We start from the raw sequence: 24,489 nt of genomic DNA on the forward strand, positions 1-24,489 counted from the left end.
TGAAAGCTACTGTACAGATACATAAAGCCCAGAGAACACACCTCTGCAGTACACATTACATACTTTACAAACTAGACATGTATAATCCTACAGAATGCCCTATTCCCCTTATAGCTGCACATGATGAAAAAAGTCTTTAAAACTGGTACACGAGATGTAAATGTGTAAGCAGACTTCATGGAGCAAGGCTTCCTTTGGCAGTTACCTGGCCCTTGTTCAATACTTTAAGAAAGGCTAAATTGTTAGTGTTATATAAAACCATTCTAGACTATGATGGTTCCTTTAGCTCACGAAAGATATTAAGGGTGAGACAATGAAGTGAAATCCTCCCCCTGCCCCCTTCCAGTGAAAAAATTCCCCAATATGTCATATAGCCAGACTCTAAATGTCTTCTGCCCTGCTTTAAAAAAAAAAAAAAAAAAAAAAAAATACATAAATACACGTCCAAGAGGGGACTGTTAAGACTTTTATTGGCTTTCAGTTATTCCTCTAGGAAAAGAGGACTGATAATTCCCCCATGAGTCTTGGTCATGGCTCGGTCTGGCCTTAGACAGAAATATCACTCCTTCATGTGAAGTGAGGGCATCAAAAGTCACTAGATGCTACATTCTAGACAAAGATTTTTATTTCTTCGTTTATCCCAATATTTCTATAAATTCTAATTTTTGTAATCACATGATACTATTTCCTTTAAGTCTTACTCCACACTTATTCTCCCTAGTACCTGCCAAACAAGCAAACTGTACAGCATTTGAAGAGATGATGCATTTGTACAGAATTCTCTAGTAACTGACCAAAACACATTTGGCATTAATATATTTTAGTCTCCAAACATATATCTTTTTCTTAAGTTTTAAAATCACTCTATGAATTGATAATACAGTCAATGAAGGAATATACTACATTATAAAAATGCAATTGGTTAAGTTGAATCCAACCATGAACATTGATATTCCAAACAGCATTTCTCTAATTTAATAATCCACCATCCTGCAGGTAGAGATTATTTGTATAAATCATCTGGCTATTCCCTTATAGCATCAAAAAGTAAACTTTCAAGAAGTAGCATGAGATACAAAATTATTCACAGAGGAGAAACACACATTCTCTCTCTCTCTCTCTCTCCCACAAAAAATAAGCATACAATCAAAAATATAATCATAGGCTCAGTCACTCAGAAGTGTGGGTTTTATAGTTAGAGTACAAATGTAAAGGAGTAAGAATTTTTTTAAAATGAAAAAGTTGCATAAATGTGGCTTTTTAAAAAGTGGCCTATAGAGGACATGGTCCTGGTCTTAGTTTATCATATAAAGTAATATTTAGGGATCCACTTGAATATGCTATATAATCCATTCCAATCATCCGCCTTTTAGTCAAGTGCAGGAAAGTTAGTTTTGAGGTCCTACAAAGATTGAAGCTAGGTGAACTGACTGGCTGATCAGCAAGTAGCATAATTATCTTTTAGGGACATCAAAGCCAACTTTCTCTGTGAATAAAAGTCATGTGAATTTTGTGAGTTCCTTGTGGAGATCAAGAAATATGTTACGACAAGTGAAACGTGTGGGTCTTTTTGAAACATGAAAGGGCCAAGCAACTCTTTAGAAATAGAAAAGGGGTGCCCAGGGAAAAGTTACTTTGGGGAGATTTTAAAACAATCTAATAACAAGAGAGCCCCAAAAAAGAATTATTGCCCTTTGTTCAATTTCTGCACATAATAGTTGCATAATAGACAATAGCGGTGTGACAACTATTAACTGGCAATCCTCTCCAAGACCAATGTTTTAGCTTCTAAAATCAGAGCCAAACATATTCACAGCAAGATGATAATCTATGCCATAAGTTATTACCTGATACAGTTGGCAAAACCTGCCCTACAAGGACCCTTCTACCAGACTGCAAATCACCATGGAGCAATTGTATTGGGCAAGTACTGGCAATTTATGAAAACCAAAAGAAGAATTTTTAAAGTGTAAATGAATGCAAAATCATCAACTTTGCAAAATAAATATTTCAGTAGAATTGATCTTCTTTCTCCTTACTCCCCTCCCCACCAAAACAAAACACATATAAACAAAGTGCAACGTTTAACAAATAAATTAAGTCAAAGCAGCTTTGCTGTGTCGGGTTAATTTTATACAAGAAAAGTGTGGAAATTGATTCAGAATCCTCAGTGCTTTACACACACACACGCACACACACTCACTCTCTAACTACAACTCACACAGTGAAGAGAAAGCTCGAGGTCTCCCTGGCCTACACTTCGTTCCAGTGGGGACAGCAGCAGGGACAGTGCCCGCTCCCTCAGCTTGGGCAGGCACCGAGATGGGATGGGTGCTTTCACGGACATTGGACTGGTTGTCACGGACTTAACCTCAAATTTGTCAAAACTAGTAGCAGCACACAAGACCAAGTTAATTGAATCCTTGTCAGCTTCCCTGAAGACTTTCCTACTTGGAAATCAATCCTTTTAAAATCCTTAGCTGGAAGAAAGAGTTGATTCAGCTTTTAAATTTGTATGTTGAAAAAAACCCAATAGTTAAATGTAAAAAAAAAAAAAAAAAAAAATCCATCCATACTGATTTCTTCACATTCTTGCCAAGATGAAATCTATCTGATGCCGAAGAGATTAGTCAAATAAACATTCAGCAATGAAGGGTTAAAATAACAACTTATTCATAGGCACAAAAAGTTGTCAGTCACTCCCCAGCCCCAGGGTTTCCTTTTCGGACGGACGGTTGGAATTGATCCTGGATTTCACTGGGTGGTACCCCCTCCAGGCTTAAGATGGTTCCCTCTGGTGAGCGGCAAGAGGCCATCCCCAGCGTGCCTGCTCGGGTAGGATCAGGGAGGAGGACCCCGGGAGGGGCGGGTCGCCCCAATCCCAATCATCCAACTTCGCAGCATTTTCAACACTTCTGAAGGAAGGCTGTTCAAACTGGGCTGGCTGAGACTAGTCGCTGCAGGTTTAGTAGCTAGCAGCTCTGGTGGATTCGATGACTTTTTGCATTTACCTAGATGTGTTTGAGTGAACAAATTCTACGTTGCTACTGTCAGATTGTTTTTCTGCCTCGGAAAAATTTGCTTTGCATGTTAACAGGTACCCTACGAAAAGGTGTCTTTTACAGCTCCAAAGATGTGACGGGGGTATTCAAAATGCTTCTTTGGGGTAATTTGTTTCGGAAAAGTGTTCAGAATGAAAATTTTGAACCTTGTAGCAGCACTTTTTTTGTTCCCTAAAAATATAAAGGAATGTGTTTTGCAGGAAACCAGACAGTTGCAACGGAGCATGACCCCCTGCCTCCATGGCACTTGGTTGCTACTCCCCCTCCCAATGCACCCCCAAACCCCTCCAACACCTCCCAGGGAATGGCAACCCGTCCCAGGGAATGGCACGTTAGAGCATTTGCTGGGATGGCAGACTGCGGAGGAAGGAGGCTCCAGGATGGCCCAGAGACCACCCAACGGCCTAGGCCCTGGCATTCATTCCCAGGATTGAGTGGATCTTCTGGAATTGGCCCCTTCAGGTTTCTCAGGAAGCGAGAAGTCCAAGCACACGTCTGTACACAAGAGATTCTACACAGCTCAAATATCTGAAACCGGTGTACTGCAGATGGCTGGGGTAAGCACGTGTAAAAGAAAATGGAAACCGTGTAGGAGGGGAAACAAAAAATAAAGGAATTGGTGATTAACGAAGTCCTGGACATGCTATGTAGGGAGCCGTTATCTGTTGAGAGAGAACCAGAGAGAGAACACGGGAATTAGAGGACATAGTGGAATTTCACTCCTCAGAAAAGTGTTTCGATATTTGGAGTATCTGCCGTGATCAGATATTTAGGGAAACGTTCTAGGTATTTAGACCGGAGCTGTCAAATAGAAAGACCACCTGAGCCACATATTTAATTTAAATTTTCAAGTGGCCACATTAAAAGTAGAAAGAAACAAGTAAAATTAATTTCAGTAATATATTTTATTTAACACAAATTCAATATATTGTCCTTTCCACAGGGGATCAGTACAATGTGTTGAGAAATCTTACATTACACTGTCACTATGGGGCTCTTTCAGTCTTTCTCCCACAGTGTTTGCAACGTGGTGTAGGTTTTATACTTTTGGCACATTTCAATGTGGACTTGGCCACATCTTGAGTGCTCAGTAGCCACACATGGCTGGTGGCTATCGTGGTGGACAGCACAGCCTCCTACTTACTGCTTCTGCCCTGACAACACTCTCTTCCAAAAATCTGTATCTATCGACACTGGTGGTATTCAGAGAAACACCACGCATTTTCTCATTCCTCAGATGGACTCGAACACCACTGGCACTTGCCAGGGGTTTTGAGGGAGGTCCCACATGGCCCTAACCCAGAAAAGAGGTTCCTAGTCGTGACTGAAAGGTAGGACTCCCCTTTATGGGCTGATGAAGTTACTCAGAGGGTGTCCCCTTGATTTCACCCCACTTCCCACCAGAGGTCTGTCCCATCTTACTCAGGTCTGCAGAATAAAAGTCTGGGCTAGTCCTGACTTAGAGGCCAGCCCTGAGTGGTCTCTGTCACCTTCGGACCAACTCCAGTAAAACCCCTTTTCAGGAAGGAACCAAGAGGTTCAGCTTCCCAACAGCTGGGAGCCCTGGGTCTGTCAGTGGTTTTCCTATATGTTTTGGGCAGAACTCACAGGGTTTTGCGGTGGGGAGGGAGCGACAGCAGGGGTGTGCTGAGCCTCATCCTCGAGAGACCTGGGCAATGCCCAGCACAGAAAAGCCCATGTGCTTTTCTTTTTTTTTTTTTTTTTTTTAACAAACCCTTGTGTCGAGGGCTGACTTTCAATAGATCGCAGCGAGGGAGCTGCTCTGCTACTTACGAAACCCCGACCCAGAAGCAGGTTGTCTACGAATGGTTTATCGTCTACAAATGGTTTAGCCCATGTGCTCTTCTGATTTTAAAAGGAACTCCATAACCTGACACACTGTGCTTTCTGTTTTTGCCTCTAGAAGGCTTAGATTCCCATTCAGGGCTCAGCTGTGGTAAACACCCAGCTCAGATTCCTTCATGCTCTCTCCCCCGCTAATGTGTTTTTCTTCACTCTCCCAACTCGTGTGTTATAATATTGTAAGCAACCTCATGTACTTTATATAAGTAAGCAGGATGTAAATTATAAATAAATAGAAAAAATTCAGGGTGTGGAAAGGGGTTATAAAAGTAGATAAAGAGCAAAATCAGTTGGGGGGGAAAGAGAAGGAAAAAAAAATTCTTTATTACAATACCCCCTCCTCCCAGACACAAAAATAAAAAACTCAGAGAGCTCATTTGGTAAGTACCATCTCTTGCTCCAATGGTGTAACTACTCAGAGGAATAAAGCTGCTCAATCAAAAATGGCTTAACCAACCTTATATGTTAATAGTCATGTCATTTTTAGATGTCAGAGAGAGAGATTTGTCTATGGGAAGAGCATCTTTAATGTTTAGCCTCTTTGGTAAGATTTTGTGCTTATTATTAGGACAAGAAATGAAAACTCCAAAAGCCTGGTCATAGTGGTCATCTAAATCATTTTGAGCTGAAAACCAAGCGGGATGCTTCCTGAATATCCCCATTCAAATTCCCATTTCGCTTTCCTTACAGGTTCAATTTCTCCAAGCACACTATCTCATGATCACTTACGGGTCACCCTGGTCCGATGGGATGGTCTTCCTACGTGCCCGGGGGCAGGGAGGTACGAGCACATGTCTTAAATTGCAGGGTTAGGGCTTACTGGGATGACGGCAGGCACCTCTTGCTGACAGAGCCTCGTGCTAGACACACACTCAATGGGTGGCCTCAGCAATGCCCGTGGACTGTGAAGTCACACGATTCCCACCAGCGGGCCTTTCATTCAGATCCCCCACCCCTCCATGTGCAAGAGTCAGCACGTCTGGCTAACAGTACGGAAGAAACAAGGGGCCCCGGAGGACACCCAGCCTGCTTAGTCACCTCAAGGAGGGCGAGAGAAGACAGAGGACAGGCTGCCGAAAGGAAAAACACAGGGAGTCCACCAATAAATCGTCCTTTAATCTCAAGAGCTTGTTCCTCTTCATCCTGAGTTACAGATCTTTCCAGCCGGTCTGCCGATGCAGTCTTCCCAGCAGGCCCAAGAAAGGAGTCGGCTGAGATACTCCCATCCATCCCCCAACTATCTGAATGTGCATCTCTTCTGATAAATTCAGGAGAGAAAATGGACAGAATGTATAAAGGTAAATGGCTTAGCTCCTGCAGAAACCACTTCTGACTGCTCTGATCACCAAGAGCGGCCAACCTGGAGAGGCTGGCAAACCTCGAGAAGACTGACAACCCAGCTCTGTTGACCCTCTTGGGTGGGTTGGAGTTGTTACTCTCCGGAAAGCACAGTACTGGCCCGAGTGACCCGCTAGGAGGCCGTCCCTGGGCCTCTGCCAAATTGGAGATGGTAATTCAGAGTGGCAACGTGTGACCAGGCTTAGAAGGAAATAAAATCACCTTTCTTTAGAAGGGGTGAGAAGGCGGAAGAAAGAAGCGAATTATACAAGGGTTTTGTTTTGCAAGAAGTATTCAGAGATTTCCCCCCAACTTCAGCCTTTGCAATTGCTCGCAAGCAGATTTATGCTTAATCCAAATAGTACATAGTTTTACCTTTTCTCTTGCATTTCTACCGTTCAGTGCCCACATTGTAAGAATGGCCAACTGTACTCGATGTACCACTCACTGCTGGAGAGAAGTGGGTTTATCTCCCAGGAGCTTAGTGCAGTCTGCTGTGTGGGGGAGAATCGTTCTTCCTTCCAGGTCCTCATGATTGCTCCCTTTATGCACACAATGCTGGTTTCCAAGTCCCATGCCACAGTGCCCGCGTGCACTTCCTTCTGCCCCCTCTCCGAGTCTTGCTTTGTCTGTGCTGCTTAGGTCTGCCCCTGTGACTACTGTAACATTGGCCGATACTTGGGTGGCCCTCATTTCTCCTAGAACTTTCCCCTCTACTTTCACATCTCTCATCCAATTCTCAGAAGAAGCTTGTGATGAAGGAAGTGCTATGGGGGTACTTGGGTGGCTCAGCTGGTTAAGCATCTGACTTCATGATCTCAGGCTCCCTGCTCAGCAGGGAGTCTGCTGCTCTCTCTCCCTCTGCCCCTCCCCCAACTCATGCACACTAGCACGTATGGGCTCTCAAAGAAATAAAATCTTAAGAGAGAGAGAGAGAGAGAGAGAGAGAAGGTGCTATGATCATAACTTCTCCACACCTAAGAATTCTGTCTGGAGTGACAAGGCTGGGTTTTCTTCAACTAAAATAAGACACCGCAACCAAGAGAATGCAGAAGCAGACACGAGAATCCAAGGTCATCGTCCACTAAGCCAAATATTAAAAAGCTTTGCAAAACTGCAAAGCAATTGCCATTCTCCATTTTGTTTTGGAAAATAATTACGTTTCATTAAAAGTGGCATTTGTGTTAACAGTAGTGATACTTGAAATTTTTTTGCTTCAATTTATATCAATAACATAAACCATATCAAGAGATACAGTCCAGGAATATAAAATCTCTTTGATGTCAGTACTTTTATTTAAGACTACAAGGGGTCTTAAGGCCAGGAACCTTGGGAACTGCTGCACAGGGGATCAGAGTTCAGGGTCTACCACAGACAAGATGTGTGATCCTGACAGTTCACTTGGCCTCTTTGTAAAATGTAAGATGGCGTAACGTCAACATGGGCCAACGCCGGGTGCCTGCTCCTGCCAGGAATCTGCCTAAGCTCTCTGTGTATTAATGCACTGAATCCTCACAGCCACCCCGTAAGTAAGTACGGTCATTTGACACATTTTACAGAGGACAGGGAGGCACAGAGAGATGAAGTAACTTACCTAGGACATGGCCAAGCTGGGATTCAACTCCAGGCAGCCCAGCTCCATATCCTGAACCCACAGTCCCTCAGCTATGTACCCTGATTGTAACAGACCCCCCCTGCAGAGAGGGGACTCACATTCTTGTGACTCAATCATTTCATTGCTAGGATTTCCCAACAGCAGTAGCAAGTCGGACAGCCCAGCGGCTCAGGAGTAGATTACCGGTGTGGCTTAAAGATCCCACATGGCTTGCTGTGAAGACAGCTTCCTGACTTCACTACTTTGGAGGATTAAATCTGAAAACAGCTTCATGCCCACCCTTCACGTAGGGAGTGAACCCATCTCTGCTGTGGGCACAAGGCAACTCGTACATTTTAGGTATATGTGATATTTTTTATTTGTGCTTAAGTGGGTATCATCGCCGAGAGAATGGTCAAGGTGAAGCCCAGCAATGATGTAAGACGGTTTGGATCCAGGTACTCAGGACAGAGAGGAGAGCAACAAGAAGGAAAGACAGATTTAGAAAAGCAAATAGAGTATAAATGAGAAAGTGCCAACCTGAACGTCAGGGTAAACTAAGGACTAAGGTCAAGGGCTACCTTTTTGTTCTAGCAGTCAAAGGCTTCAAAAGAAAATTCTATTCTGCCTGAGGTAGAGGAAAACAATGAAGGGGGGGCGGCGGGGCAGGCGTGCGGGTGTTGAGAGATGAACTTCCTAGTTCAAAGACAGAAGAGCTAGAGGCCTATGTGGACCTCAAGTTTAGGGCTTTAGCTGAAGGTAGTAAATGTGGGGAAATGGCCAGGGACATTCAGTCAAATAAATCTGAGGTTTAAGTATTAGCCTAGAAAATACTGGACTTCCTATCTCTAAAGGTACATTTGGAATTTCCCCTTTTCGGTATAGCTTCCTGTGACAATACCTTTTTTTTTTTTTTTTTAAGATTTTACTTATTTGACAGAGAGAGAGAAAACACAAGCAAGAGGAGCTGTAGGCAAAGGGAGAGGGAGAGAGCCTGATGTAGGACCCCAGGATCATGACCTGAGCTGAAGGCAGACACTTAATCCAATGAGCCACCCAGGTGCCCCTGTGACAGACGTCAGAGTAGGAAACCATTCGTGCATTCCAAATGTCTGGGCCAAGCCTGAAGAACCTGACTGTGACTGGCACACCGGCAACATGGGGTCCAGGATTTTAGGGCCTTAGTCACAGATGACCATTGTGGCAGCAAAAGGGAACAGTCGTGAAAGCCTGGAGATCTGTGTTCTGTGTCTGCTTCCAGCACACAACTTAAGAATGTAAAGATAGTACTTTTACTAACAACTGATGGATCTATTCACAATAAAGGCCTTAAAGTGTAAAACCCGAAGAGGACAGAGCCATCCGAAAGTGGCTGTCACACAAATCAGAGATACGAGGTCAGAACAGTACACCTGGTCTGCTTTGATGGCTCTTTGTACGCACTCACCCTTGCGAACCTGCTGTAAATTGCAGACATGCTTTTCCAGGGCTGCATGAAATCACAGTCTAAAAACATGGGACTGCGTCTCCGTGAGAGCCCTCATGAGTCCCTGCTGGCTCTACCACTGTGATTTTACCCAATATTTTATCAAAGTTTACTGAAACTTTATATATTATAAAGATTTTATTTATTTATTTGACAGAGATCACAAGTAGGCAGAGAGGCAGGCAGAGAGAGGGGAAGGGGAGCAGGCTCCCTGCTGAGCAGAGAGCCCGATGCAGGGCTCGATCCCAGGACCCTGGGATCATGACCTGAGCCGAAGGCAGAGGCCTTAACCCACTGAGCCACCCAGGTGCCCCGAAACTTTATATTTTTAAAAGGCTTTATTTATTTACTTATTTGAGATGACAGGGCGAGGGGGAGGGGAGCAGAGCAGAGGGAGAGGAACAAACAGGCTCCATGCTGAGCACAGAGCCTGACACTGGGCTTGACCCCATGACCCCGAGATCATAACCTGAGCCAAAACCGAGTTAGACGCTCAACGAACTGAGCTCCCCAGGCGCCCCAAAACTTCATAGGCTGTGATTTCTAGACTTAATATATGTGGTTTTTTAATAAAAGTACAGTCCTCAAAATAACAGAGTCTTTATCTACACCAACAAAGTGAGTGGCATTCTGGGCCTTTCGTTCATTTCACAGTATTTTCAATTTTATGTTTTTCTTTCCACAAAAATCTGAAGCATTAATCTATGCATATTCTAGGGGCGCCTGGGCAGCTCAGTTGGTTAAGTGAGTAAGCATTCGCCTCTAGATTTTAGTGGGTCATGACCTCAGGGTTGTGAGATCGAACCCTGTGTCAAACTCCACGCTCAGCAGGGAGTCTGCTTCTCACTTGCTCCCTCTTCCTCTCCTGCCCACACTTTCTCTCAAATAAATAAAATCTTTTTTAAAAATATGTGGGTATTCTAGATTATCTAGCTGACTACCTTACAACCAAGCGTTTCCATGCAACTTTAGCCCCACACATGCTTTATGCTACGACCAAGTGGACGCTACTGCTCACAGCTTAAATATCCTCCAGCTAAAGCTGGACGCGAGGGGACAATGATGTGTTCCAGCCACAAGACAGCAAAATGGCTTGCAGGTATGCAGCGATTCTGCAGTGTCTTCCTTCCTTCCTCCCTCCCTCCTTCCTTCCTTCTTTTCCTTTCTCTTTTTCTTTCTCTCCTCCTCTCTTTTCCTTCCTTTCTTTCCTTCCCTTTTTTTTCTTCAATATTTAATTTTTAAGTAATCTCCACACCCAACATGGGGCTTGAATTTATAACTCCAAGATCAAGACTCACATGTTCTACCAACTGAGCCAGCTAGGCACCCCTCAGTGGTTTTAACACAGAAAGGGAATGAAAGAAGTGAGCCCTGTCATGACACACAGAAGCACCTAGGCAAGCCAGACTCTACCAGAAGCAACGCATACCAGACTCACATTGCACCCAGCCCTTTTCATAGAAAAGCCATCTTTCATTAACTTCTGTTAAGGTTGGTAATTTGATTGTTTATGGTTCATTTCAATCTAACTTCTAAATTTGTTTTGGACTTGGTAGTTGTTTAAGATCTGTAAGTATACACTATTGTAAATTTACAAATACCTAATTATAATAATAAAAACCTCTGGGTAATATGAGAACTTTATCCCCTTAAAAGTACTCTGCTTATATTCAAATCTGAGAAATAATGGTCTAAACATAGGAGAGTCAAAAGACCCTTTTTCCACAAAGCCTTTTAGCGAAGTTCCAGCAGTGCCCCACTGGCGACATCTGGTGGACATATTTGAACAAACACCCACTGGCTTGTCAAAGGACCGCCAGGAAAGGAGGTCCGAGTCCAGGGCCCGCAGAACCAGGGAGATATTTAAATGATGTCTGCATTAAATGTGGGGCCATGAATAAGCACTCAGCCCTGCCTCAGAGGTCTATTTCACACCTTATCTGTTCTCCAGGCTGCAACCCCATCTACCACCTGCCAGCAGTGGTCCTTCCTCCTCTGCCTTCCCATCACCTCTGCTTATGTTCCAGATTGCAGCTCCGCTCAGGTGGCCAGTACCCCCTACATGCAATTCTCCCATTTCCCACATTATCAATCTCCCCGCAAGATCCTCTAGGGGAGCCCCTTCTCTGACTCTCATGCACCCCACCCTTTCCATGGGGTCCAGCACAGGGTGGTCTTTCCCAGTCATGAACCAGGTCCCACCACTCCCAGGGCCAGAGCTCCCCCGGCCCCACACACTCAGATTGCACTCTATGCTGGTGGCCTGGCCTCAAAGGCCTCATCTATCTGGCCCGTCTTTCCCTCCTCTGACAACCCCAATTATGAAGGTCTCTGTGTTCTCTGGGCTCTGGCCCCATCAGCCTTCCTGATTCCTCAAACATACTAGCCATCCCCACCTTGCAGCCAGTGTGCTACTCTTCGGTTACTACGTGGCTGGTACTTGTCATCATTCAGTGCTCAGCTCAAATGCCAGCCCCTCTAAATGTTATTCCCTGTCTCCATCACATTAATCTGTTCTTATTTTCCTCAGAACCATACCACTATTCGAAGTTCTCTTGTTATTTGCTGTCTGCCTCCCTGCAAAAAGAGAATTACTGCACAAGAACAGAGCCTTTGTCTCATTCGTTGTTAAACTAAGGACAGAGCAGGCTCTCTGTGCCTGACCCCATTTTGCAGATGATGAAACTGAGGCTGAAGAAATGCAGCCAACTTGCCCAACATCACAAAGCAGTACAGCCAAGGCCAGGGCTGGAACCCACGGTCAGCCAGTCTCCTATCCCATGGCCATACTTTGCTGTACTGGACTGTTCCATGCCCAGCTCTGCAGCTTGAAAAAGATTTCCCCTCCCTCTGGCAGCCCCCCTAAATTTGAACTAGTTGAGATAGGAAGCAGTATCCTGAGTTCTGATTTCTCCACGTCGGCATTTTCAGTCACTCTGAAACTTTGAGCATAAACCAAAATACTCATTGTGACTATATTCCTTGAAACCTGAAATGAAGCAGAAAGAAACCCCAGAGATATCCAGACGCTGCCCAAGTACAAATATGCTGCTCTGGCTTCAGTAAGAGGGCTGGGAAGAGCTGGCAGCTGAGATCATTTCTCCCTAGAACAGACACACTTCAGAGTGAGCATCCCAAAGACCAGGACAGATCACCTCAAAAGGTTTTGATCCCAACTAAGCAATGAATCCCACATTTCCAGTTATCTATCTATCTTTCTTTCTTTCTCTCTCTCTCCCTCCCTCCCTCCCTCCCTCCTTCCTTTCTTTCTTTTTTTTTTAAGGTTTTATTTATAGGGGCGCCTGGGTGGTTCAGTGGGTTAAAGCCTCTACCTTCAGCTCAGGTCATGATCACAGAGTCCTGGGATCATGACTTGAGCTGAAGGCAGACGCTTAACTGACTGAGCCACCCAGATGCACCTCCAATTATTTTTTTAAAAATGATTTTGCATTTTCTCTCTTTCAATGATAATTTCCTAATTCATTGGCTATTATCCTTTTTTTCTCCCCAGTCTTTTTCGTAAAAGTCTTTTTCATAACTTTTAGACAAATAAATGATAATATCTTTGAAACACCTTATATCTGGTCTTAGCATCAAACAGGATACTCAGTCATGGGCCTTCCCCACTCAGTGATGAGAATTTAGGGTGAGGGACTAAAAACTATGTTGCAACGACTATGTGAATTAAAGGAGACCATAAGCCAACATTCATCCACCACCTACTGCGGGCCACGCAGCACTCCGCTGCTCTCTACGGCAACAACGGTTTTATGGTGCACCTGCTAGATGCCAAGCAACTCAGAGGTATGACCTCAATTAGTCCTCATTTCAAAACCAGTGATCCAGGGAAAGGATTCTCCCCATTTCACGGATGAAGAAGCGAATCTAAGGGTAAGTAACTTCGGGAGAGCAGAAGACCTAGCTAACACCGTGACCGTCTCCCTTCTAAAGCCAGGTTCCTCGCCCACACTGCCATCCTGATTACCAGAAAGGCGCCTCTCTGTTTTGTGATGCGGAGAATGCACCCAGCTACAGAAGTTGGATGTATAGGGAGAGTGGCTCAAGGGGGCTCCAGCTGCAGAGAAAACAATCAAATTCCCTTATACCACCTCAAGTTCAAGAAAGCAATGGATCACCAGGATGGGTGAAGGTGGTTCTATTAGCCTTAAGGTCTAAGAAGTCTCACCAGACCTACTGCCTCTCCAGCTCAAGTGTGAGAAGGGAACATTTTGTTGTATAAAGCTTATGCAAAACGTGGGTCCGACAGACCCTTATGGGACTGCATGAGGGAAGTGGCTGTGTGCTGCACAGTCTCTGGACCCCAGAATCCCTGAGCCTGTGTACTTATGGAGAGCCTGCCGGGAGCCCAGCATGGCCACCTCGCTGCACGCTTACACCGAAGGAGGTTAGGTAGGTACTGCATGAGCGTGGCTCTGCTGTGTAGTAGGGGCTCTGTTAGCACAGGCTCTGGCTGCCCACCCAGCACCAATCGCCTTGTCCTCAGCTAAGGAACAGTAGCACTCTTGGGCACCGGGGTGGCTCATTCAGTGAAGCGTCTGCCTTCGGCTCAGGTCATGATTTGAGGGTCCTGGGATTGACCCCCACATCAGGATCCCTGCTCAGAGGGGACCCTGCCTCTCCAGCTCTCTCTGCCTCTGCCTCTTCTAGTTCTCTCAAATAAATAAAATCTTAAAAAAAAAAATTTAAAAATAAAGAACACTATTCTTACGTGGTGATGTGCCTAGCTCAAAGCTGCTGCTTTCCAGCCCCCCTCACAGCTGGACCTGGCCACGTGCCTCCAATCTGGCCAGAGGGACGCAGGCATCCACACTACATGGACCTCAGGAAGGCCATGAAAGGAAGCGGATTCATCTGAGAAGGGGCTTTTGCCTCTTCCCGGCTTCCTCTCTGCTTGTTAACCACGGTGTGTAGGCATGAGAACTAGAACAGAAGCCACTAAGGTGACCTTGAGGAAGGAAGGTACTTGCTGAGGACAGGACCACCCTGAGGTTTCCTTCGCATGACAGAGAAATTCACTTCCACCCTAGAGATGCCACAGTTCCTTCAGGACAGGAGTCCTCGAACTTTGGTGGCTAATGACATCGCCTGTGGTGCTCAGTAAACACACAAAGACTCAGGCCCAAAGCGGCTTCACGAAGCCTAGGTATTGGGTGCCAGGGAATACTGATGGCCACCCGAGTTCAAGAACCAGCGCTTTAGGTTTCTATCCTATGCTGCCTCAAAGGAGCATACAACTCCCTTCGAGGGCCAGCCCCAACACCAACAACATGCCGTCAAAAGCAATTTTATAACATCCAAATTATTTTATCTGTAATGGAAAGTGATCAGATCTGAATGGGGTGGCCCACTGCTGCGACAACTTCCCATCCACCCTTTTAGAATATGGCAGATGGTGGTGGACATGCCGTCCACCCCCGGGCTGCCCCGGCCTTCCCTCCTGTTCCCCGATCTGACCAGTGCCTGTCCTGCTCCTTGGCATGCTGCCTGGGGCAGCGCCGGAGAGAGCTGTCTGGGGGCGGCCGCCAAGCTTGCTCCTTGGCAGCTTTTGCGTGAGCCTTAGCAGTGTTGTCGTGTCCCCCGAGAGAGGGCTCCTGACCCTCACCTACATGTCCCTTACCTTGATCGGAAAGGACAGGAGAGGACTCAGTGCTCTGCGGAGTTGGCCATGACCATGGTGGCCGGGCCATGCCAGCGTGCCTGTCTTGCAAGCTTGCTTCCTTAGTGAGGGCTCAGAGTCCGAGGACAACATTTGCAGCTACCCCCTCCCATCCACAGGTTACTGGTTGTAAGTCGGAGTTTTCCTAGACAGTTTTCTGGCCACCTAGTTGTTTGTCTGCCCCACCCAACCCTAGTAACCTCTTTTCTCCACCTCAAGTACAAAAGGACCGTTCATGGTCTCTCCTTCTCTTTTCTAAAGTGTATCACTTTTTGTGTTTGTTTGCTGGTAGAACAATCCCACGCATGTGGATTGCAGGAAGAATATTTATAGACCATCATCTCAAATAAAAAAAGGTAGTCCTGACCTACCTAGATACAAATTAGCACCATTCTTAAATTGTTGAGTTCCGAGAGCAATTATAAAAACATGACTTTCTCTATCTGGCCCTTTCTTTATATTCAGTTCCTAAAACTTAAAGCAACCACCCACATCTGTCTGCTCTGGGCAAAAGCAGTTGACAAACAGGTAATGCCCTTCTGGATGCCAGCTGCACAGGGAAGTCCCACAGACAAAAGAAAGCTCCAGTGAGTCATCCGCCACACCCTCCTCCATCCCCTGGGAGGGTCCCCAGCACCAGCTGGCCCTAGTGAGAAGACCTGGAGGCTCTTCTCGGAGTTGAGGTAAGCAAGCTACCCCCCAGGCACCCGTTCCAGGAGAGCGAAACTGTTCACTCTCGCAGGGGCACATGCCAGAGGCTGAGAACCAGGCAGGGGCAGGGATCCACCCCGGGGCTGCCCGAGACAGAAACCACCAGGACACCAGGGACTCACTCATATTTATTTCTGGTAGTGAGCGGAGTTTGAAGAGCCACCTCCTCCCCCTCGGATGGCGTGGACAGCTGTCGGAGATGATGCTGGGTAGTGTCCAGGGCGGATGGGCTTGGCTGTATCCGACAGAAAGGACAGCGAGTTCAGATGGGCGTAAATGGCCACACCCACAGGACCACGGGTCACGTGTGAAAACCAAGACACACAGTTTTTATCATTACCATTCTCATCAAAGGTCCCCCCACCTCCGAGTCCCACCACCCAGAGGCGGCCAACGCCCAGCGCTCCTCTCGCCCGGCCTGCATCTGGCCGGGGGCCCGCACCCAACGTGCCCTCCTCCGGACCCCACTCGGGGGTGCCCCCAGTGCCCTTCAGGCCTGGCCCACTACCCCCCTTCCCCAGCGGCGGCGGCGGTGGCAGCGGCTGGTTCGGAGGCACCCCCCCGCAGGTGCCCTCCCGGCCCACGAGGGCTCCGCCCAGCGTCCCCAGGGTCGGTGCTGTGAAGCATGAAGCTGCTGAGTCTCGAAGTCATGGGCTCAGGGTACTCGGACAACTAAGCGACTTTTGTGACTAGCCTGTGTGTCTGATTCTCCTGAAATCATGTCCTGGAAACGCCCTGACTTACTCCCTCAAAGAGCCCACTAAGCATGTGACTTCCTGTAGCCACTGAGTGTCATTTGGGCACATGATGAATGCATCTTGTGATTTCTGATTTCGGCCATGAGGCTTTTTTTCCTTGCTGTCCTTCCCCTTTAAAAAACAAATAAATTTGTGATTAGGTAAAAAAAAAAAAAAAAAAACCTTTCTGAAAGCACGATGTCTGCTCTCCTGACAGTAGAGCTCGCTAAACCAGGGCACCCAATGGTTAGGGCGCAGGCAGAACTTACATATCAATTCCTTTAACTCTGGCTGAGGAAAATTAGAAGGACTTTCAGTTTTATCTAAGGCAGGTAACACTTGGGTTCCAACGGCATCTACGTAGCCCCTGAAACTGGGTGCAGATTTCTCCCTATGATGCACTTTCTGGGAAGAAGCTCCATAGTTTCTGGATTTACAAAGAGCACGAAATCCGATAAATGCAATGAAACATTAATCTAAGGTATGATCTAAAAACCAGAAACACGAAGTTGTTGGTTTACAAAACATCTGCATAGCATTATCTGATGGGAAATAATATCACGTTATTGGAAGCATTTCAGTTAAAAAAAAAAAAAAAAAAAAAAGCTCTTTAGAGAACATTCCTAAATCCCTTTGCCACCTGTGGCTCCACCCTGGGAACTAAGACTTAGCAGCTACACCCCGGTTGTCAGCAGGAGCACAACGCCCAAATCCAGGTTTGGCAGGGGTGGATGTCCAGGCCCCCTTCCCGGCTGGGAGCCACACCCTGCTCACGGGGGCCACCTCACTCTTCCTAAGGTGCTTCCAAACGAGCCCTTGCAAGTGGCTCTCCCTGAGGCTTCTGGCTACACCCCCGCCCCTTCCCATTCTGCCTGGTACAGAACAGAAGGGGCCTTTGGGCGTTGCTGAGAAGCAGCCAAATACCTTTCGCTGACAGCCTCAGCTGGCCACCTTCTCTGCTCAGCGCAGCAGCTCTGAGGGCCACACTGTGCGCTGCAGCCTCTCGCGATGAGGGAGCAGGGGCCTGACACTGCCATTCTCCCAGGAGGAGCGCAGGGGGCCTGGAGGCACCAGCCACCCCAGCTGCTGCAGGCCTGAGTACAGCCTGGCAGATGTTCCAGAACACCAGTGCTTCCGGCCAGCAGAGCCCTGCCTTCCGCCAGGGCGGTAGGGCAGGGGCACACATACCGATCTGCGCCGAGTGGGCCCTCCTGGCCATGTTCTTGGCCCGCACGGCCTCCTTGATGCGATCCACCTCCTGCTGGTAGCGCTTGCGGTCCCGCATGGCGTTCTCCTTGGCCTCCTTCAGCGCGCTCTCCAGGGCCTTCACGCGCTCCGCCGTGGCGCGCAACCGCTTCTCCAGCTTGGGCAGCTCGCAGCGCAGGTCTGCGTTGTCTCGGACCAGCTGCGGGGAGAGCGGACGGGGGCGACTTATGGCGGGAGGGGGGGCATGGGGGGGGGCGGCAGGAGGGGCAGACAGCCATAGGAGGACGGCCAGCCAAGCAGCCTCGCTAGGTCAGCTCGGGACGTCCACGTGCCCGTTGAGTGATGCTAGGCAGGTTCAGAAGCCCTGGGTACAGGGTGGGCATGTTCTAGAGCTCTCTGCAGGCCTCCTCCCCTGCAGGACGCGCTGTCTCCACCAGCATGTGGTTTGGACCCACTCTGCAACATATCCAGAGGCTCACAGGTGACTCTGGGACATTGCTCGTTCTCTTATTACTTAAGACCCTCAGTTAAGAAGCGACAGGTGAGACTGGGCACGTTCAGGGTGGTCTGGCTGCAGACTGGTGGTTGCCAGAGGAGGGGTGAGGGAGGATGGGTGAAAGAGGCGAAGGAGATTAAGGGGACACTCATGGTAATGAGCACTAAGTAATATACAGGATTGCTGAACTGATACATTGTACCTCCGAAAATAACACAGCACTGTATGTTAATTATGGAATTAAAAACAAATACAAATTAAAAAAATAAAAATAAAATGAAGGAAATTTTTTTAAAAATTAAAAAAGAAAGAAAGAAAGAAAGAAAAAGAAGCAACAGGCTTGCACTGGGTTAAAAAAGATTTAAAAAAAGGCTCAAGAGTCAGCTCTATTATTTCCTGACATCTGACTTGGTAAGTCATCCAACCCCTAGACATACCAGGTTTCTCACCTATAAAAACGGAGAGTATGTAAGAAGACCATTGTGCAAACCCTGTGGATCCAGAAAAAGTTCTGAATATCGGAAAGTGCCGTATGACCGTTACCTGTCCCGAGGCCACACCTGCTTTCTTTACCAGCTCCAGCGCCTGGCAGAGAGCAGGTCTTTTGGTTTTTTTTTTTTTAAGATTTTTTATTTATTTATTTGACAGGCAGAGATCACAGGTAGGCAGAGAGGCAGGCAGAGAGAGAGAGAGAGAGGAGGAAGCAGGCTCCCCGCTGAGCAGAGAGCCCGAGGCGGGGCTCGATCCCAGGACCCTGGGAACATGACCTGAGCCGAAGGCAGAGGCTTAACCCACTGAGCCACCCAGGCGCCCCCAGAGAGCAGGTTTTTAATGGTTATTAAAACATTCACTGAATTCACAAATAAAATAATTAATGAATTTCAGAGCCCTATTTCACATTAGTGACTCAGACTACAGACTACAATAATTTGCTTGAATGACTTCAACCATATTGAATCTGTCATCCTCCCTTTGAGGAAAAATGCCATCCTAGGTAATGCTGAAGGACATAGGCCCAAGAGAGAGCATCCCCTTAGCCATGCAGTCCAACAAGTGGGACCATTTTTATCACATTCCAAATCTTTAGGATTTAGGGGAAACATGAGCATTCCAGTATTTATACAGAAAGGAGACAAACAACTGCCTCGACTGCCAGTAGATTTGGCCATGCACTTTGCTGTCCCTCTCGATAAACTCCAGAGCCTCATAAGAACCGAAGAGGGTGCCCAGGAAATAGGGCAACAGAGCAGAGAGAAAATAAAGCAGATCACTTCCTCTCTCAGCCTGTTTCATCAGCTGCAAAAACAAGGGGCCTGAACCGGCTCGGTGGAATTCACTTTGCCTTCTGTGCAGCCTGTGGGTCCAGTGCTGGGACTGGAGGCAGGATGATAAGGCAGGGTTCTGAACACCCCACTTCCCAAAACCTGGAGCTCAAACTCCATTGCTTCCATCTGGCTTAGATAAAAGACTTTTATATGTAAGGGAAGTCACTAAAGACTAATGCAAGGACTCCGAGGACCCGTCTGGCACCCCTGGTGATATAGAGCCTTCTCCTGGAACTGTGGCTAGATATAGTGGGTGGGGTTTCTTCCCGGCACAGTAGGGGAAACACAGGAAGCTGGCACAACTCTCCTACCTGTTTGTGAACCTTCGTGAGCTGCTCCAGGTTATTCTCCAGGAAGGAAATTTTTTGCTTCTGGGCAGCACTGCCGCCTCCGTCATCGCTGTCCAGCTCCACGCTCTGCAACAACACAAGGGGTCAGTGGGCCTGCAGGCTCTCCCCGGCCCCAGCCCAGTATAAACTGGACCACATTCTAGTTCTTCTTTATAAAAAACCACTACCCCCTGGGGCGCCTGGGTGGCTCAGCAGGTTAAAGCCTCTGCCTTCGGCTCAGGTCATGGTCCCAGGGTCCTGGGATCGAGCCCCACATCAGGCTCTCTGCTCAGCAGGGAGCCTGCTTCCCTTCCTCTCTCTGCCTGCCTCTCTGCCTGCCTGTGATCTCTGTCAGTCAAATATATAAATAAAAAAAAAAAAACCACTACCCCCAATCCCACGAATGGTTATTCTGAAAGTGGAAATAAAGAGAGGTTCTAAAAGTTGAGACTTAGTGACCTTGCCAGTGAATTCGTTTGGTTGATGTCAAGGGTTTTCTGAGCATTATAGAGAATTGAAAACAAAACAAAACAAAACTCCCAATCTTCCTTTGAAAGATATAGATTAGTTCTCTCTGTGAAATTCACCTCTCCCTTGCAGGTGGATAAATAGACTTTCCTTTTCAAAAGGAACTGTTCCAAAACTCAAGAAGAACCAGCGTGAAAACATAAACCCAAGATCTAAGCCTGATTTCAAACATCCCAACTAAGCTAAGTCACCAAGCTGTTGGGCAAGTGCCTATGGTCCTAACGGGAAGTCTCAGTGGCCGTTGCTTGTCCCTTCAGCTTCCAATCCCATGAAATTAGTTAATGAATCCATCTCAATTAGTCACAGCTTCTGAGTGCTGCTGGTGGATAAACTCTTGAAATTCATTAGATCTTGAGATGGACAAAAAGTACCCTCCTGGACCAGGAGGTCAACTGAGAAAACACATGTGCAAATATCCTAGAGCTCAGAATGTGCTGCATCTGATTACAGAGAAGATCATCTTCTCTCCTTATTCTTTTTTTTTTTAATTTTTTAAAGATTTTATTTATTTATTTGACAGAGCGAGATCACAAGTAGACAGAGAGGCAAGCAGAGAGAGAGGAGGAAGCAGGCTCCCTGCCAAGCAGAGAGCCCGATGCGGAACTCGATCCCAGGACCCTGAGATCATGACCTGAGCCGAAGGCAGAAGCTTAACCCACTGAGACACCCAGGTGCCCTTCCCTCCTTCTCCTGAGAGGAGACGGGTGCATGCAGATCTCAAACCCGTGTGTCTTCTGCCTACATCTGGGGTTCTCAAACTTTGCCCAGAGGAGGGTTTGTTAAAACTCGGATTGCTGGGCTCCACCCCCCCAGTCTCTGCTTCAGTGGACCGGGGCGGGGGGGTCCTGAGAATGTGCATGTCTAGTGAGCACCCCAGTGATGCCAAAGCTGCTGGCCAGATAACCACATTCTGAAAGCCACTGGTCTACCAGTAGGTCCTTACTCAAGAGTTTTATATCCTGAAATCAGGGAAGCCCAATCTTAGCTCCCTTGGACCCCCTCCTCCCTCTGACTGAGCATTTCCAGTTCTTGCCATTACCTGTGCAGTCTCCCTCTCTAACCCCTCTGCTCTCGCCTCTCCCTCCTACCTGGTCCGAGTCTGGTGGTCATTTCTATTTTGATGACTGTTCTCACTACCTGCCTGTCCCACCGCTGCCATTCAGGCCTTAACCTCACCTATCCTTCTCCACCTTCCTTTATTTTCATTTCCTGGCCTGGAACCATTCTGTCAGGGTCACGGCAAATTCATGCTCTGACCTTCAGTTGGACACTCAGCATGATTTCAGCACTGCTCAGCAATGCTTTCACTCATCCCTGACAAATGTCCCCCCCACCCCCCCGGCTGCCTGAGCCTTCTCTAGGCTGTGGGGCCTCTCCATTGTCTTCCTGCCCTCTCCATCAAGGACAGAACCTCCACATTAACCGAGAAGATCAAAGTAGTTGGATGCACCTTTCCACAATTACATATTGTCCTGTGAATGTCTCCATCTCCACTCTCCACTACTGCCCTCCGGGAAATTTTATCCCCTCCCCTTGCCAAGCCTGACATACCCAACCAAGCTGTTACTTCCGTCCATGCAGGTCGGACCCCATCAGCCCCTCCTCTTTTGTTATATACGTTTCACCCCTTTCCCTTAGCTCTTTCACACACACGTGCGTGCGCACACACGTGTGTACTTTTAAATACACCTTCCTTCCATCCTACCACACCGCTGGCTACGGCGCATTGCCCCTCCTCTATCACACTTAAACATATTTAAAAGAGCAGTCCCCTGCTGTTCCCACCTCTGCTTCCTTCCTGAAACTTTTCTGCACGCTGCTCTGGGATTCACCACACGGTGACTCCCCAAGATCCCTGTGGAAGGCACGAGCATCCACGAAGCCCAGAGTCAGAAGACACACGCCCTGGATTCTAGTCTGTCTCCAGCTCTTCCAGCTGTGTGACCTTGGGCAGGTTACTTAACCTCTGAGCCTGTCTCCACTAAGACAGAACCGAACAGTAAGGACCACGTACACGGTTGCCAGGAAGAGCAAATGAGACACAGGTTAAAGCTCTTCATGCGCTCTGACCCAGCCTCTGACGGCCCCCCACAGGCAAACAGGAGGCTCCTGCCTCTGATTTCTCCGGGTTTCTGGCACTGCTCACCAAACGTCAGAGCAGCACTGCCTGACAGGATCCCCTGGATTTTCCCACCATCACACACATCAGTTCTCACACTGCAGCTAGATAGGTGTGTGCTCATTTGAAATGAAAGGCCAGGGAAAGGATTATAACTTCCTTTTACTAAGAAGAAAAAATCAGATGGAAAAATATTCCCAAGTACTTTTTTCTCTCTCTCTCTCTTTTTTTTTTTTTTGCCTCCAGTACATTCTTTGAATACATTTTCTGGCATGAAGTAATTAATTTTTAAGCACAACCAGCCCCAGTTTAAGAAAGTGATATTTCAATGGAAAATGATTCTTTCTGTCCATATTTTCTTCTCAGTCCTGGTCACAGAAAATAGAACTCACCTTTTTAACCCGGGCAGTCAGATCCTGGACAAAGAGTTTCCGGAGGTTATGCAGAGTCTGCAGTTCCCGAGACTGGAAGGGAAGATAGTGAAAATGTCACTAAAGTGGGGGAGACACCTTGAATTCAGGACACAATGGCGCCAGACCGTCTGGTGGCCCCATCGACCCAGACGGATCCCACCTGCTCTGCGAGCCTGCCATCCAGGCCACAGGGCTCCCACACTTTCCCACCACATATGTCCACCCCCTCCATCTGTCTCAAGACTATCCCCAGGGGCAGAGACTGGGAGCTCAAACCATGAACTAGAATGGAACAGAGCCTACTTGTTAGTGGTGTTCTAAATAGAACTTTTCCTCTCCCCTCAACTACAAAAGTTAACCCAAAAATTTCTCACAAAAAAACTACAAAAGTTCTCACAAAAATTCCTAGTTGGCTGTTATATCAGGATGGATTCTTTTTTTCCTCTAATTTATCACGTACGCATTGCACAAAAGGCCTGCAAGTCTCAATGGAAAGTTACCCACAATCTCTCCCATCGTAGCAGACCAACATTTTTCGTATCTCCACGCCCCACTTCTGGCCCTGGGCCGTGTGCACTGGCTTGACGTCACTCTAGCTCATGGATGAGGTAGGTAGTGGGCCTTCTACCCACGTAACCCTGGGCAACCTACCTTGCCTTCCTGTGCCACAGCTCTCTTATTTGTAAGAGAATAAATTTAGTAGTTGCCTCACAGTCGTTGAGATTAAATGTGATAATCGTTATAAAACTCTTACAATAGTTTCTGGCACATTGTAAGTGCTCAGTAAACATTAGCTAGTATTAACTTATTGATGCACCATATTTGACAGTCATTTCTTCGGTAGGTTTTGTTGTTTCCCTTTGTTGTCATAATGCTGTTACACTGTAATCAACTTCTTAGGGGCATTTTTTTTTTCTTCATTTTGAGTTATTTTCTACAACCAAACCCTTAAGAATTAGACTGCAAAGACAAGGCTTTGTATCGAACCTGGTGACCTTTGTTAACAAGATCAGAAAACCAAAATAGTTCCTCTCATTCAAGACTCCATGTTCTTACTACTGGAGATACAATTAGTTCCTTCCAAGATATCTCCCCATGAGGGAGGAGATAAACTTGCATCTGAACTTCCCAATTTGTCTTAGTTGACCTACTCTTAACACAATGTCAAGGGATGCGGCTCGCCCGTGCTCACAAGGAATAAAACAGGCTCTACAGCCATGGAAACACTAAGCTTCTATGTTAATTTAAGTCTTGTTACTGGGTCCAAGTCTGCAATTCTGTGTTGAAATAAGAAGCACCTAAAGTCAACTGCTTCCTCAGGTGAGGCAAATGACTTTGTGCAGGAAGCCAAACAGGCCTACTATGAACACAGTGCACATCACACCTGTGCAAGGCCCAGCCGCCTTCCAGGGCAGGGGCAGGGGTAAGGCTCCTTGCTCACATTTACACAGACATGCTGTTCCAGCCCCTGCCCAAGGATCTCAGCACTCGCCCACCCACCTCAAGCCGCTGCTCTGAATTCTCTCTCTCAGGGATTTTATTCAACTGTAACCATAGTAAACATTTTCCATAAAAAAGCCACCACACCAAAGGGAAATGAGAAGA

At 47.0% G+C, this 24,489-nt stretch overlaps 1 protein-coding gene across 1 annotated transcript in view; it reads right to left on the reverse strand.

Moving 5' to 3' along the window:
• Positions 1–3,322: 3,322 nt before the first annotated feature.
• Positions 3,323–24,489, reverse strand: part of LOC111142050 (kinesin family member 5C) — a 154,629-nt gene continuing 133,462 nt past the window's right edge. Inside the window, exons 22-26 of the mRNA XM_022494987.1 lie at positions 22,864–22,935; positions 19,807–19,911; positions 17,657–17,873; positions 15,854–15,966; positions 3,323–3,724 (exon numbers count right to left, since the gene is read on the reverse strand). Coding sequence (XP_022350695.1) covers positions 15,860–15,966; positions 17,657–17,873; positions 19,807–19,911; positions 22,864–22,935 — 501 coding nt within the window. The 3' untranslated portion in view covers positions 3,323–3,724; positions 15,854–15,859. The remainder of the gene's footprint in view (positions 3,725–15,853; positions 15,967–17,656; positions 17,874–19,806; positions 19,912–22,863; positions 22,936–24,489) is intronic.

This window comes from Enhydra lutris, unplaced genomic scaffold (genome assembly GCF_002288905.1).
Source record: "Enhydra lutris kenyoni isolate GAN:26980312 unplaced genomic scaffold, ASM228890v2 scaffoldscaffold1, whole genome shotgun sequence".
NCBI lineage: Eukaryota > Metazoa > Chordata > Mammalia > Carnivora > Mustelidae > Enhydra > Enhydra lutris.